At 46.2% G+C, this 16,681-nt stretch overlaps 1 protein-coding gene across 2 annotated transcripts in view; it reads left to right on the forward strand.

Moving 5' to 3' along the window:
- mylka (myosin, light chain kinase a) overlaps window positions 1-16,681 on the forward strand; it is a 55,176-nt gene that overhangs the window by 21,026 nt on the left and 17,469 nt on the right. For both annotated transcript variants that reach the window (XM_084907550.1, XM_084907549.1), the window contains 6 exons: window positions 980-1,187; window positions 1,263-1,307; window positions 6,737-6,823; window positions 7,527-8,395; window positions 12,340-12,456; window positions 14,570-14,629. In XM_084907550.1, the coding sequence (XP_084763676.1) occupies window positions 980-1,187; window positions 1,263-1,307; window positions 6,737-6,823; window positions 7,527-8,395; window positions 12,340-12,456; window positions 14,570-14,629 (1,386 nt within the window). The remainder of the gene's footprint in view (window positions 1-979; window positions 1,188-1,262; window positions 1,308-6,736; window positions 6,824-7,526; window positions 8,396-12,339; window positions 12,457-14,569; window positions 14,630-16,681) is intronic.

A 16,681-nucleotide genomic window follows, 5' to 3' on the forward strand; every position in this document is an offset into this window, starting at 1 on the left:
CAACAATTACAAACCCACAGCCTTTCTGATCCTGATACCAAATCCACCTTGGCCTAAAATGTGGTTTCTGTTTTGTACCCTTTATTTGTGTTCTCTTAGTTTATTTTTGTGAAGCTTTTGGTTTCTGTTTTGCATTTCTATTTCCCCCCGTTATTCTTGGTGTTTGATTATGTAGTTCTCAGGTTTTGGTTTCCATACTCTATTCTGTGTCCAGTCAGTGTCTGTGTCTGCCCTGTTCCCACGTCTCTGTTGCAGTGCCTGCTTATGAGTCTGTGTCTATACGTTCAGTCTGTGTTTCCTGTTTTACTTTGAAAGTCCGTGTCTCATGTTAATGCGTCAGGTTTTGCATCCTTTGTCTCGTCAGCCCTGATTTGTCCCAGCTGTGTTTCTGTGTTTCTCTGTGTCGCGATCTACCCTCATCTTGCTGTGTGTTCAGGTTATTGTTATTTTCAGTTTAGTATTTGTACTCTCAGTTTTGCTAGGTCTCTGTTTGCCATATAGCAATAAATCCGAGTTTACTTTCTGCCTCCGAGTGTCTGCACTTTGGGTCCACATCACCGCTCCTGCCTGCACACAGCCTCTACATGACAAAAAAGCCAAAGAAAACTCCAGTCCTGTCAGCCGGTGTCGGGTGTTCAGTGCGATTGTTGCTTTGTTCATGCATTACATGCTTCTTTATTGTCAGAGTCTGAATGGTAACTTATAGTTCATGGAGAGGTTGAACGGTCTGTGGATACGATGTTTATCCATCCAAACTCCCGGGATGATCTGATTAGTGTCCATCAGGATTGCGAGGGAGAAGACATCAACCCTCCAGCTGTAACTGAGGATGTCTGTGCTGCAGCTCAACCACTGACCGATCAACTTTGGTGTCATTGTGTTCAGACACTATATACAGTGTATATGTTGGGTTTCCTATGTGAGGCTCAACCACACGACCTCCGTATAAACCCAGATTTATTATTGTGGTTTTCTGCAGAGCCTCAGGACGGCGTCCAGCCCTGGTTCATCACCAAGCCCAAAGAGGTGAGCGCTGCTGTTGGTCAGCACGTTCTCCTGTCCTGTGCCATCGCCGGAGATCCGTTTCCCCAGTACACCTGGACCAGAACCGACCCGAGCCGATCTCTGACCTCCGGAGGCGACTATGAACTTCTGCAGAAAGAGGACGTCGTCTCCCTGCTCATAAGGTTTACAGTTACACACAAACCACACGCTCTGCAGCTAACCACACCTGATACACCTAACTTTGTTTTCTTCTTCAGACGGGTGAAGAAGGAACATGGCGGAGAGTACCTGATCAGCCTGAGGTAACAGATCGACAGGCGCAGATACTGTAAACACTCACATGTCATAAAAAGACACAGATTCTGCAGACATGCTAAAATAATCCCAGATGATCTACAGTACAGAGCTGCAGTGAGGATTACACTCACAGAGGATCCACCAACCCTCCCCCTCCATAATCTATTCAATTCAATTCAATTTTATTTATATAGCGCCAAATCACAACAAAAGTCGCCTCAAGGCGCTTCATAGATACAGAGAAAAACCCAACAATCATATGACCCCCTATGAGCAAGCACTTTGGCGACAGTGGGAAGGAAAAACTCCCTTTTAACAGGAAGAAACCTCCAGCAGAACCAGGCTCAGGGAGGGGCGGGGCCATCTGCTGCGACCGGTTGGGGTGAGAGAAGGAAGACAGGATAAAAGACATGCTGTGGAAGAGAGACAGAAGTTAATAACAGATATGATTCAATGCAGAGAGGTCTATTAATACATAGTGAGTGAGAAAGGTGACTGGAAAGGAAAAACTCAATGCATCATGGGAATCCCCCGGCAGCCTACGTCTATTGCAGCATAACTAAGGGAGGATTCAGGGTCAGCTGGTCCAGCCCTAACTATATGCTTTAGCAAAAAGGAAAGTTTTAAGCCTAATCTTGAAAGTAGAGATAGTTTCTGTCTCCTGAATCCAAACTGGAAGCTGGTTCCACAGAAGAGGGGCCTGAAAACTGAAGGCTCTGCCTCCCATTCTACTTTTAAATACTCTATGAACAACAAGTAGGCCTGCAGAGCGAGAGCGAAGTGCTCTAATAGGGTGATATGGTACTACAAGGTCATTAAGATAAGATGGGGCCTGATTATTGAAGACCTTGTATGTGAGGAGCAGGATTTTGAATTCAATTCTGGACTTAACAGGAAGCCAATGAAGGGAAGCCAAAACAGGAGAAATCTGCTCTCTCTTTCTAGTCCCTGTCAGGACTCTTGCTGCAGCATTTTGGATTAGCTGAAGGCTTTTCAGGGAGTTTTTAGGACTTCCTGATAATAATGAATTACAGTCGTCCAGCCTGGAAGTAATAAATGCATGAACTAGTTTTTCAGCGTCACTCTGAGACAGGATATTTCTAATTTTAGAGATGTTGCGCAAATGGAAGAAAGCAGTCTTACATATTTGTTTAATATGTGCGTTGAAGGACATGTCCTGGTCAAAAATGACTCCAAGGTTCCTCACAGCGTTACTGGAGGCCAAGGTAATGCCATCCAGAGTATGAATCTGCTTAGATACCATATTTCTAAGATTTTCAGGGCCGAGTACAATAACCTCAGTTTGATCTGAATTAAGAAGCAGAAAGTTAGCGGCCATCCAGGTCTTTATGTCTTTAAGACATTCCTGCAGTTTAACTCATTGGTGTGTGTTATCTGGCTTCATGGACAGATAGAGCTGGGTGTCATCTGCATAGCAGTGAAAATGTATGCTATGTCTTCTAATGATGCTGCCTAAGGGAAGCATGTATAATGTAAACAGAATTGGTCCTAGCACTGAACCCTGTGGAACTCCATAATTAACCTCAGTGTGTGAAGAGGACTCTCCATTTACATGCACAAACTGGAGTCTATTAGATAGATATGATACAAACCACTGCAGTGCAGTACCTGTAATACCTACAGCATGTTCTAATCGCTCTAATAGGATATTATGGTCGACAGTATCGAACGCTGCACTGAGGTCTAGCAGGACAAGCACAGAGATGAGTCCACTGTCAGAGGCCATAAGAAGATCATTTGTAACCTTCACTAAAGCTGTTTCTGTGCTGTGATGAGCTCTGAAACCTGACTGAAACTCTTCAAATAAACCATTCCTCTGCAGATGATCTGTTAGCTGTTTGACAACTACTCTTTCAAGGATGTTTGATATAAAGGAAGGTTGGAGATTGGCCTATAATTAGCTAAGACTGCTGGGTCTAGAGATGCTTTTTGAGTAAAGGTTTAACTACAGCCAGCTTGAAAGCCTGTGGTACATAGCTGATTATTAGAGATAGGTTGATCATATTTAAGATCGAAGAATTAATCAATGGCAGGACTTCTTTGAGCAGTTTTGTAGGAATGGGGTCTAAAAGACACGTTGATGGTTTGGAGGAAGTAATTATTGAAGTTAACTCAGAAAGATCAATTGGAGAAAAAGAGTCTAACTTAACATCAATGGTACAAAGAGTAGCTGTAGATAATATTACATCTGTGGGATGATTACTGGTAATTTTTTCTCTAATGATAAAAATGTTATTTGTGAAGAAGTTCATGAAGTCATTACTAGTTAACGTTAAAGGGATGGTTGGCTCAACAGAGCTCTGACTCTTTGTCAGCCTGGCTACAGAGCTGAAGAGAAACCTGGGGTTGTTCTTATTTTCTTCAATCAGTGATGAATAGTAAGATGTTCTGGCTTTGCGGAGGGCTTTCTTATAAAGCAGCAAACTATTTCTCCAGGCTAAATGATGATCCTCTAAATTTGTGACACGCCATTTCCTCTCCAGCTTACGAGTCATCTGCTTTAGGGTACGTGTTTGAGAATTATACCACGGAGTCAGGTACTTCTGATTAGAGACCTTAGTTTTCACTGGAGCTACAGTATCCAGAGTCGTACGTAGTGAGGAGGTGAAATTATTAACAAGATGATCGACCTCTGTTGGGGTAGCGTTCAGATAGCTGCTCTGCTCTGTGTTGGTACAGGGCATTGAAGATGATAACAGTGGGTGGATTATATTCTTAAACTTAGCTACAGCGCTTTCAGAAAGACATCTACTTTGATAAAATCTACTCTCCACTGCTGTGTAATCAATTATTGTAAATGTAAATGTTATCAGGAAATGATCAGACAGGAGAGGGTTTTCAGGAAACACTGTTAAATGTTCAGTTTCTATGCCATATGTTAAAACAAGATCTAGAGTGTGATTAAAGTGGTGGGTGGGTTCTTTTACATTTTGAGAGAAGCCAATTGAGTCTAATAACAGACTAAATGCCATGTTGAGGCTGTCATTTTTAGCATCTACATGGATGTTAAAATCACCCACAATAATTATTTTATTTGAGCTCAGAACTAAATTAGATATAAAGTCTGAGAAATCAGACAGAAACTCTGTGTAAGGCCCAGGTGGACGATAGATGATAACAAGTAAGACTGGTTTCTGAGTTTCACAGCTGGGGTGGACAATGTTAAGCATCAGGCTTTCAAATGAATTAAAAGTCTGTCTGGGTCTTTGGTTGATTAATAGGCTGGTGTGAAAAATTGCTGCCACACCGCCCCCTCGGCCTGTGCTTCGAGATTTCTGGTAGTTAGAATGACTCGGGGGTGTTGATTCATTTAAACTAACATAATCATCCTGCTGCAACCAGGTTTCTGTAAGGCAGAGTAAATCAATTTGTTGATCAATTATTAAGTCATGTACTAACAGAGACTTGGAGGAGAGAGACCTAATATTTAATAATCCACATTTCACTGTTTTACTCTTTGGTTCAGATGTGGATACTGTACTGTTCTTTCTTTGTGATTGTTTATGTTTAAGTTGTTTGTTGCTGGTTTTTAGTTTGTTTTTTGTCTTTTTGGAAGCTGACACAGTCTCTATGGAGATGGGTTTTTGGGGGGGTAGCAGGAGGAGAGAAGCTGCAGAGAGGCGTGTAAGACTGCAACTCTGCTTCCTGGTCCCAACTCTGGATAGTCATATTTTGGGGGGTTTAATAAATTTGTCCATATTTCTAGAAATGAGAGCTGCTCCATCCAAAGTGGGATGGATGCCGTCTCTCCTAACAAGACCAGGTTTCCTCCAGAAGGTTTGCCAGTTATCTATGAAGCCCACATTGTTTCTGGGACATAAACGATAACCTCATCATCCACCCCAGCACATACAGCAGTCTGCATCATATTCAAAGCATGACTATGTAACATGAGAATAGAAGAGAAATCTCCTTCTGCTCATGAAAATCATACGTGATGTGCTGGTGCCAGTGAACATGAAGAAACTGTGAGAGACGGTAAAGCTGCACTTCACCCGAAACACAAACCAACATCAAGGAATTTAAAGGTGCCTTATGCCGCACAGACGAGGTCCTCTGGGTGTTTTTAAGTGACAGTAATACTGAGAACAAGTGCTTAACCAATCAAACACTTGGTCATGTTGGTTGGTTCCTGAACAGTTCTGGTTCAGGTGTATTGGGGACCTTGGATGGTCAGGTTCTTGATCTGGACCATCCAAGGTCCTGAAATTTCAGAGCTCCAGATCTCTGAGAAGTTCAGGATCTTTTGATATTTCACGAACTCCAAAGTTCAGATATTTTGGACCAAGTTCCTGTCCTTTCTGAAGTACTACACCCTTGGAGGTAAAGAGAACATCCCCAGAACTTAGTTCAGACCTAATTTTATCCAAATGGTCCCGAACCTGTAGAAAGTTCCTACGGTGGAAATGCAGCTTTAAACCTCAGAGTCATTGAGCCATGAGTGACACCATTGTGAGCCTAACGATTTACTGTCAATCAAACATTATTACTGAAATACACACTTCATAATAATGGATCATTTCCCATTTACTAAATCAGGAAACTGTTGGATCTGTCAGAACAAATTCTGAATGTCCCGAAAGTCATTTACAAACCAAGTCGGTATTTGGATGGTTTCAAACATCACACTGTGAGCAGTAACAGCTTTGACAGTGCAAAAGAAGGATGGATTGTTATGTGTGAAACCTACTGAAAACCTGTCCTCAGCTGGAACAGCTAACATAACATAATCGTTCTAACAAACATCAAACCTGATTGCATTTTTCACGAGAAGGTTTCCTGTGTTTTCTTCAGATCGTAGGGCGAGTGTAGGGTTGCTGTCTGTGAAGTCTTAGACGTTCAAAGGTCGATGCAGAGCAAATCAAGTGCAGAGGTCATTCTATATAAAAACGACTTTTACAATCAACAGATGAACTGAAGACGTCTCTGATGGCACAGAGGCCGTTTTTCCACAGATGTGAATACAGGAGAGCTTCGGACTGAAAAAGACAAACAGTTGATCTATAAAAGTAAATATCAGATTTTCCACATCATAATGTGACTTCTTCAGAGACTGAAGGGATGATTGAGCATCAAGACATAATGTGATTAGTGCTAACAAAGACAACAACTTCCAGGGTAATTTCAGTCAAATGTTTATGAACATTGTTGATCAGGACCAGTGGAGCCTACCTGGTGTCTTTTCCTCTCCTAAAGGGAAAAAACATTGAAAACAAGTGCTATGTGCCATTAATGAGAGATAAAAGGATGAGTTTCTCATATGAAGTCTGACGTTGCAAATAGCACAGTGCAGCAGTGCCTGAATGAAAACACCGCTGTGATGAATCAGTGGCGTGGAAGTGGGAGATGGTCTTAATGCCTGTGAGAAGATGAGAGAGTGTGCTGCATGTAGAAGATAAACTTTGTGTTTCAGGAACAGCGTGGGCGAGTGCAGCGCTGTGGCCACGCTGTCGGTCACCGAAAGACGAGAAAAGGACAGGAGAGGACGGGACGGCAGCAGGTGAGACCTCACTCACCTGGACACCTGCAGCTGGCTGAACAGGGCGGAGTCAGATTTCTGTGCCGCATGAGCGTGATTGGTTGAACCTGACGAATTTTTAAAACGTCTCATTCCCTAAACAGACCTCTGCATCATCAGCATAGAGTCTGACTCCGTCAGCCTTCGTCAGTCCCCCCCCCACTATTCCCAGCTCTCTGTTCCTGTTTCCACCCCCTCCTCACACCCACCCACCATTCCCTCCATCCTTCTGTTATTTATCCAGAAATTCCCTAAAGCTTCTCTAATCCGTCCATATCACCCCGACCAATCAGAGCCAGTATTTCCTCTGTGTGTTTACTCTGCTGCGAGTGTTTGCTGGAAGAAACCCCGTTTGCTTTAGTTTGGTGAAACTGTGAAAAAGAGTCAGCAACTTCAGAACTGAGGAGGAGGAGGAGGAGGAGGAGGAGTGTGTCCTCAGTCTGCTTTTTCTTTGTTTACATCTGTGTGTGTGTGTGTGTGTGTGTGTGTGTGTGTGTGTGTGTGTGTGTGTGTTCCCTCTGCTCATGCCCATATTCGGGCAGTTGAGTCACTTGTGATGTAACATGAACAATTTGAGTCGAGGTCCCCCCCCACCTCCCACCCCACCAGCTAAGATCTGGGGGGCGGAGCTTGTCCTCTTGCTCTCTCTCTGTCCCTCCATCTGTCTCTGTGCTTGTTCATCCAGCCTGGCAGCAGCAGCAGGAGGAGCAGGAGGAGGAGCAGCTGGTGGGAGCGTGGTGCTGAGAGGAGGTGGCAAAGGAGGAGGAGGCGTGGAGCAGAGAAGCAGCAGCAGTGGTGTCAGTCGGCAGTGGCAGGAGGCCAACGAGGAGCAGAAGGAGAACCGGCAGCTCCCGCACCTGCACAGGGAAGAGAAGAAGAAGAAAGAGGAGGACCAGACCACTGCTCCCAGAGGCCTCCTCAAACGCTGTGTGGAAACCAGGGAGCGGGGTGAAGAGGAGCTGCGGCAGAGGGAGGCGCAGCAGCTGGACTTCCGCTCGCTGCTTGGACGCCGAGCCGTTCAAGGCAAAAACATCCAAGAGGGAGACGAGCAGAGGGAGGCCGGCCCCGCCACCGCCACCACCGAGCACAACCAGCGCCACCACATGGATTTTAAGGCCAACCTCAAGGGTGTCAAACCCAAGAGCGAGGAGAAGGTGAACTCCCCATCGCAGGTCGACTTCCGCAGCGTGCTGGGGAAGAAGGGCACCGCAAGCAGCAACAGCAGCAAGGCCGCAGAGACGCCCACGAAGAACGCCGGCGACTTCCGCTCTGTCCTCGCCAACAAGAAGAACCCGACGGGCCCCGAGAAGAACGGGGAGAAGGCGGAGGTGAACAACTGCATGGATGGAGGGATTAATGAGAAGAAGAGCACCAGAGGAGGAGGAGGAGGTGCGGCGCCGGAGTTTGTAGAGAAGCTGAGCGACATGACGGTGCTGGACGGTCAGCGGCTCCGGCTGCAGTGCCGCCTCGCCACTGCTTCTGATGTCACTGTCACCTGGACGCTGGACGGGAAGGTCATCAAGGCGTCCAAGTTCATCATCCTCGCAAACGAAGGTCAGAGGTCACACACACAGCACAACAGGAAGTGAAAGGTTTTCTGACATGATTTGGTTAAAAAGGAAGGAGGAGGGCTTTGTTTACATTTCACAGCAACCGCGAAGGCTCTCTTTGAATTCAAAGAAACTTTATTTAGCAGTACTGTTTGTTTGCAGCGATCGATCATCAATGGAAGTGATCAGAATCGATTAGAGCCACTGAATTTATTCAGACTGAGAAAACAGAGAAAAACTCCTCAGATTAAAGACGACAGAATGAGCAGCGCGACAGGGAGGCGGAGCTCAGGAGGTGAAGCTGTGGAGCAGCGTTGGTGGAGGAGCTGAAGCAGCTGCTGATGGAGGTCTGAGGATTGAGACTCTAATAATAGAACGCAGATGTGAAACAATAGAAGCAGGATGTGATGTGTGACCGTCACTGGAATTTCATATGGAAGCAGATCACTACACACACACACACACACACACACACACACACACACACACGTATTACTGTACTTGTGAGGTCCGGCAGGGATTCATTCATCAGTTGAAGGGACACTCTGTCTTCATGATGTTTAGTTACGTCTCCCTGAAGCTAATCTTTAAAACTTGTTCAGTAATTTTGAACATGCTGGAGCAGAACTGTCGTTCATGGATTTGATTGTGAAGACAAAAATGTACAAAACAAAGTTTACTTTAAATTCAGTCTGGACTTTTTTGTGTTTAGCAGTGATGGTGATAGTTTTACTTACTTTAGACACGACTTTGCTAAAATTGAGTTAGCGTGATTGTTCTAGCAGTAACATTAAGAAGGCAGTGACAGTTAGCCGCACTGCAGGAATGTAACATCAGCTGATCAAGTAAAAACGAGAGAGGGCGTGGTTATCAAAGATGGACGCAGCCGGTGCTCAGCTACTTTAAACCTGTATTCTTTCTAATCTCCAGTAGGGGGCGACTCCTCTGGCAGTTGTGTAAAAGTCGGAGTGCATGAGCCTGCTGCCCGCCTCATGTTTACTTTGCAAATGAGGACCTTATTATCCGGTCGTTAAGTGATGACGTGACGAATCCTACTTGCGGGCCTAAAGTAGTCTGCGTTTAATATGGCTTTTGTGTTGTTAACATGTTTAATGTTTTGTATTTTCTTCTATTTAATCTCAAAAAGCTCCTAAAACAGTCAGTGATCACTGTTGACCTCCCTCGGCTTTTATTAGCGCTAATCATTTATTTAAGCTCAGTTTTTAAAACCTTAGGATGTAACTACAGCCCAGCCCATGCAGCAGTACATGAATGACTAACCTCGTATTGTGGATGGATTATCTCAGTTGTTCTCCTGGCTGAAGTTTGGTCCTTTTACAGCATCCTGCCATGCGATTACATTTGTTCCTGACCACCGAGAACACTCACGTTAACTTTTATCGAGTGGAAAAAAAGTTAGCTTGTTTATATTATGCTAACATAGCTGTGTCGCTAGCGGTCACGTAGCACATCATTATATACCAGCTAGCCCAACTTCAGTAACCCTACAAACGTCACTGCTGTTTAGTTTTCTGTCTTCATTTATGTTGGAAGTGATAAGAAAGCTGTACGTTTGAATTTGTTTCCAAAACCCCGCAGTCAGGACATGCTATATTGTCTTTAGATAGAAGCTAGCGAGCTAACTTCCTGCTAACTTCTAACTCCGTTAAATGTCATAAATTCCGTTTTCATGGATGCCTGGATGTTAAACTCAATTGTTACACCTGGTAGAGCAGAACGCTGATCATTTCATTAAAGATGAAAGACTTTAGACAGTTTTTAACTCTCAGTAATGCCACAGTGATCGTTTGATATATGGACCTGCAGAGGAGTTTAGGCCCAGACACGGCTAGTGACGTAAGACTGAACGACCGGATAGCGACAAAGAAACAGGAAGCAGGAGATGATTGAGTCATTAGCCAATGAGCATGCTGCATGTTGTGTAGAGCCACGCCGTGCTTGGATTTTGTCGGGCTCGCCGCTCTGCTGCAGAAGTCACCCTCACTGCTTCTCCTCCTCCTGATGGTCGAGGGACACTTTGAGTTTACTTTCACTTTCAGCAGCTGGAGCAGCTGTCACAATCTTTTCTTCTCTGTGCCGTTATCAGCGGCTCCAGCAGGAAACTTTCATTAACAGGAAGCTTTCAGCATGGATGGTGAAATAAATACAGCAGCCGTCAGAATCAGACTGATGGCTCACATTTATAAAAATAGGCAGACTCACCCTTTAAGAAAGAGCCTGAAGGTCCTCACAAGCATAGAAACACACACTGTGATGTCCTGTAAAGACCTGTGTGTGTGTGTGTGTGTGTGTGTGTGTGTGTGTGTGTGTGTGTGTGTGTGTGTGTGTGTGTGTGATAATCCCTCAGTGTGTTATTTCAGTCTGGAGGACAGCCCCTGGTTGTGTGTGTTTATCCTGCAGAGTGAGGAGTCTGTGTGTCACATGTTAAAGGTCAGAGGTCACATACATGTGTCGGTACAGATTTAAAGGCAGCAGCATGTTTATGATGAACTCAGATCTTCACTTTCTGCTCTTGTGGTTTTGTAGGCGTCGTTATAAAACGATGTGATCGTTGGCTGAAGGGTCGTCATGACGATAAAACGTCAGATCAAAGCGACCCTTTTACAGAAAGTGTTCAGAGTGTTGATTCAACGAGTCGCAGCAGCTTCCTGCCTTCTCTTCATGCTTTGTTGGATTTGGTGCAGATCCCCTCAGCTCCAGCAGGGTGGAGGGACGACAGATGTTTTCTCCACAGATGTTTAAGACGTTGCCTCGGTCAGGTCCGAGCCTGTCAGCTGTAAGGACCTCTCTGACTTTAGTTGTCATCCTCCTCTTTTATGAAATTTGCAGATGAGATTATGAGATCGTAGAAACAAGAGGTGGAAATGAGTTTTCTCCAGATGGTGTTTGGCCTCGTCATTACTGATGTGGTGAGGAGGGAATCAGAGTGGAGCAGCCGGCTGAGGCGGTTCATCCAATTTGGACGCCTCGTCTGCGAGGTGTTCGTGTCCTAGTGGGAGGAAGCCCTGCGGCACTCTGGAGGGATTGCATCTCTTGGCTGACCTGGGAACGCCTCGCTGTTCCCCCGGGTGAGCTGGAGGAGGTGGCTCACAGAGGGAGGTCCGGGCTTCTCTGGCTAGGCTGCTGCTCCCCTGAACCAGAAAAGGACAAGAAGATGGATGGATGGTAACTCAGCGCCACGATAGCATCACGAAGCACAAATAAAAAGGGTTAGGGTGAGGTTGAGTGTTGGTCGTGTGCAGGTCGTATGAACGTCACTTCAGATCCGTGAGTTTCTGTGATAGCTGTGCTTTGTCACCAGGGGGCAGTGTTAGAGACTCGTGTTGTTGTTGGTGAAACTGTCCATCACCCGCCGACCTCTACGAGGGTTTCTTTGACTTCACGCTTCAGTTTTGTCCCGTCCTGTGAACTTCAGGTTCCCTAAACTCTCGGCTGGCCGATCGAGTTTAAACATCTCGGTTCTGATTGGAGCAAACAGGACGGAGGCGACCAAAACAACGAGGCTGAATAGTTGCTCAGTGACAGATTTCCATTTAAGTTTTTAAAACCATCTTTCAGGTCACAGAGTCGGATTAACAGGGAAAGCTTTTATTTTCACTGATCAAAGTGAGAGGCGAGGCAGAGGAGTGTGATGCTTGTCCTTCTGTCTGAAGCAAAGAAATGTCCTAACACGTGTTGAAGGAAGAAGAAAGCCTTTCTGAAGGATGCTGCACTGGCAGCGGAGGATGGCCTTTAGTCTCACATGACGTCTAAAAGGGTGGAGAACGTGACGCTCTGATAGCTCGTTCATAGTAAATGAAATGTGGAGTCATACCTTCATTTTTATTGATTAACTTTGTGGAATGTAAGAAATGAGACTTGACCTCGTGCTGATCTGACTGTGTCCTGTGTGGGTTGTGTTATATTGTGCTGTGTTGTGTGTTGCAGGCGGCCTGTGCTCCCTGACCATAGACAAAGCCCTGCCAGAGGATGAAGGCCAGTATAAATGCAGAGCCGAGAACTCGGCAGGCAAAGCCGAGTGTTCCTGCACGGTTCTGGTAGACGGTGAGAACAAAGCTTTGGTCCTGTCTCAGATCTTTCCTTCAGTGCCGCATGTTCTTCTTCTTCTGCTGTTTTTGTTCTTCTGGTCTTTCCTCTACAGTTATTCTTCCTCCTGCATCCTGATGTAGACGCAGGTTTAAAGCATTCAAACTGTGAGAGAAACTTTAAAGTGTACTTTTGTTGTCTGAATGAAGATCTGAAATGTATCTGATATGTTTGTCATAATCTGTCCTAAACCAAAGAGCTTGTTTACTTCCTGCCGTGTCCACGAACATTTGTTGACTCCGTCATCAGCACTGACTCTCAGACACCAACCGATGAGTCGAGCCTCCTGAACACACGACTCTGTTCAGCAGTGCAGCTCTGCTTCTTTGGAAAGATCACACAAGCATCAGCATTCATGGGTCATGTTAGCCCCGCCCACTCTCTTTGATGGTCGCTGCAGTGGTTTGGACTGGAAGAGTGATGCAGCAGAAGCTGCAGCGCTGTCAGCTGGGTTTCCTGTCATTAGAACCAACGAACACAAACACAGTTTGACTTTATCAAAGATCGGCTCCTGTTTGCAGACGGGTTAGCGCTGGTCGTCAGGACATCAGCTGTTTCTAAAGGGTTTAGTCAGCTGGTTTTAAACACGACAGATGGATTCACGAACACCACAGACTCTGTGTGCTGTGTCCAGAACAGCACGGACGCCGTGGTCCAGCCTGCAGCACGGACGCAGCCGCTGTTTCAGGCGTGTCTCAGTCCTGTGGTGCTCATGGACACCTGAGACTGAAGCAGCACGAGGACACTCGGCTCTTTCTTTGCTGTGAGCTAACGTGGCGAGGACAGAGGCAGAGTTCGCGCTGGAAACACGATGAACTGTGCTCCACCATGTGCTGTGAATCTGTGATGTAGTGTTTGGACAGGAAGTCAAGGAAGTGACAGCAGTGACTTCCAGAGAACACAGAAAGTGTCCGGCTGTGTGAACACTGTGGTTCAGTTCTGAGACCTCCAGGATCGTCTCACGCCTGTGCACCAGGTCCGTCCAGACAGCACCCAGAGACTGCAGCCTGACGGCCCATCAGACGCAGCATGTCTCACTGCAAACTAGAGTGAAGGATCCAAAATTTGTGTTGTGCTGCGCTCTGCTCGTACGTCATTTTTTGCGACTGCTCTACGTATACGAGAAGCGCCTGCACCTTGTCGCTTCTAAACGTCTTTGACTTTGTGTCCTCTACGACAGTTTGTGTTGTATTATGTCCAAACCTTTAATAAATCCTTAAAGAAGAAAGCTTTGTCCTGACTAGTGAAGAATGCGTCGTTTCCAGAACGCTGCTTTCCCTCTGCAGAGCTGTGCAGTTCCCCGTACGTGCACGTAAACCTGTGACAAACAGTTCACCGAACTCAGACAGAACGCTTTCCTTCATTGTGCAGTTGAACTTACCACAGCTGTAGGCTTAGTTTCTATTGGTAGCACGAAGGTGCGACACACGCGAGTACTGCGCTCTGCTGCACCTGTGCTTGTGCTGCGCTTTACTTGGCACAGCTGGAAAACCGTTGCTGCACGAGGCAAACAACAGACATGAATGGGTTTCAGAGCGCAGCGCTGTGCTGCGTCCGATGTGAAAGGACCTTAACTCAGGCTGGACTGAGTCCCGTGCACGCTTACACGTGTATGCCTCCTGGTTGTTATTTACGTACCTGGGTTCTCTGAGTCTGAGCAGTGACTTTTTTGATAGTTCATCCCTGAATGCAGCACCGCGCTGGTTTCCCCCACAAAAAGCCGGTGGCATTTTTCTGCACTCACACGACTTGACTTGAACTTCTGTCGTCTCGCTGAGTCTCACTGAGCGGCGTGTTACCAAACACCGTCTCTGGGTCCACGCAGCATTCAGTGAATGTGCTCAGTGATGTACGTCATGTCGGAGAGCAGAATGTGAAATGTCTGAGCTCTGTAAACACACATTTTGTTTTTCAGTTTGAATAAAATATGAATTTTCTGCAGGTGAACGCTCAGTGTTTGCTGGAGGGTTTCTGATGTTTGTGTTGGGGTTCACGGCTGTGGAGCTCTCAGAGAGCACCTGAGTGTGTGCACGTGTTAACTCCTCCTTCTCTGTCTCTCTGTGTCCTGCAGACCCGGCTGAAAACTCTCCGGCCGACAAGAAGTCCAAGAAGGCGACTCCAACCTCAGAGAGTGAGTTTCCAAAATATGCAGCAGCAGCCTCTTTCCTTTTGTCCCAATAAGGAGCTGCAGGCTGGGATCACTGGTTCCCACACACACACACACACACACACTCAGGCGGGTGTTTCTATTTTAAAGAGTCTCTGTGTATCACTGGAAACATCAGTTCCTTCATCACTGTCACATTATTATTCCTACCTCCAGAGCAGTAAACCTTCATTAACACTACGTTTCCCATCAGCCCTGCTGCTTCCCACACACACACACACGCGCACGCACATGCACGCACCCACACGTGCACGCACATGCACGCACCCACACGCGCACACACACACATGCACGCACCCACATGCGCGCGCGCACACACACACACACGCACACACTCTCCCTGTAGATGATAAACATGTTCAGCCTGGAGACGTTCCTTGCAGGGGTCACACCTGTGCATCATGAATGAGTCACACCTGGAAACAAACTGTGCAGACACTGTGGGCTGAAACACACAGTCTGCTACAAACAACAACTTTGTGGTTACAAGTAGTAACTTTGTTTGGTTTGTAGCTGTGTCCTGATTGGTCGTAATGTTTCTGTATGCAAGGAGAATAAAGTCTTACTTTGGTAGAAATCCTAAGATCACTCTTCAGAATAAAAGAAAGTGTTGTTGCTCTTTTAAAAGTTTCATCTTAATGAAAGATTTGGGGTTTTAAACAGGAACATATTGTAGAAAAGTTCCTGGCTGTACTAACAGTTTAAGTCAAAGCTACGATTAATAATTATTCACTCTGAGTAAATTGTGTTGTGTGACCAAAATGTTTCTTTCATGAAACAATCACAATAGAGATACAAATAAATGAAAGGGTTAAACATTTCCTATTGGATGAGACGTTTCTCGACTTGTTGTTTTCATGCTCTCCGTATCTGCACAGCGCTGAATGTGTGAGTGCTTGAACAGTAACTTCATACAAAAACACTCTGACATGCAGCAGCTTCATGTTTCTGTCTGCAGCCCTCAGTGGAAAATCTGCTCTTATCTTTATGATCCAACTCTAAATCCTTCCTGCTCAGTGTGTGTGTGTGTGGGTGTGTGTGTGCATGCCTCAGTGGGCTCACTGCTGTGGATGGATGTCCTATTCTGCTCTGATCAGGTTCATATCACAGCTCCGAGGTTCAGTTCTGGAGTCGGGCCCACAGACACTTTTCTTGCGTTCATAGCTGAAACCCTCTCCACGGCGCTGACCCCTGACCTTTAACTGTTTGTTCACATGTATGCGAACAGACTCAGAGTTGAATCTACCTGAACATGAGCTGAGAGTTTCTCAGACCGGAGCTCGGCTCCTGCTTTGGTTTCAGTCACTTCTCGGAGACCGCAGAGTTTTAGCAGCAGACAGAGGGAGGAAGGACGGGGGCGATGATGTCGGGGAGGCGGAGGGGGCGCTGCTCCTCTCCCACTTCCATTTAAGGCCTGGTTTCTGACTCTCGTGCTTTGACAGACTTTGTTTTACTTTGCGTGCTGATTAAAAGCGTGGAAGTGTCGAGTGAAGCCGTTCGTCCGCCTGCTGGGCCCACGTTAGCTTAGAGACGCGCAGCAGGTTGGAGGCTGTGCGGTGCAGCGTGTGTGCATGTGTCAGCCTCCACCCTGAAACACAGTTACAGTAAAGACTGAGCACAAGACAAACGGAGGTTCGGAGAGTCCTAAGCATCTGCTGCAGGTGCTGCTCACTCTCACCTGTCAGTTTAGTCTGCAGCTACAAGTGGGCGGGGCTAAACATTGTTAAAACTTTTTAAAACCCCATGTGGTCGGGGGGTTGGGGGGATGTTTTCAGGGGCTCTTATTGCAGCGGCGTGTCAGCAGGCATGCAGCTGATATTTTGGGACGGCGTGTACAGGAACACTGAGTTCTTCACTTTCAGTGCAGAAGTAAATACAGAAGTGCTTCCTGTGACTGACAGAGCAAGGAGCCAATCAGAGTGCAGCTCTGACCGTCAGCTGATTAATATCAAAGCTGCAGACCTGTGCTCGTCTGTCTTTGTGAGGACAGTTTGACATTCAGAGCTCAGCTTCTGT

The sequence above is a fragment of the Perissodus microlepis genome, chromosome 16 (assembly GCF_051167445.1).
Source record: "Perissodus microlepis isolate ML-2025 ecotype Zambia chromosome 16, ASM5116744v1, whole genome shotgun sequence".
Lineage (NCBI taxonomy): Eukaryota > Metazoa > Chordata > Actinopteri > Cichliformes > Cichlidae > Perissodus > Perissodus microlepis.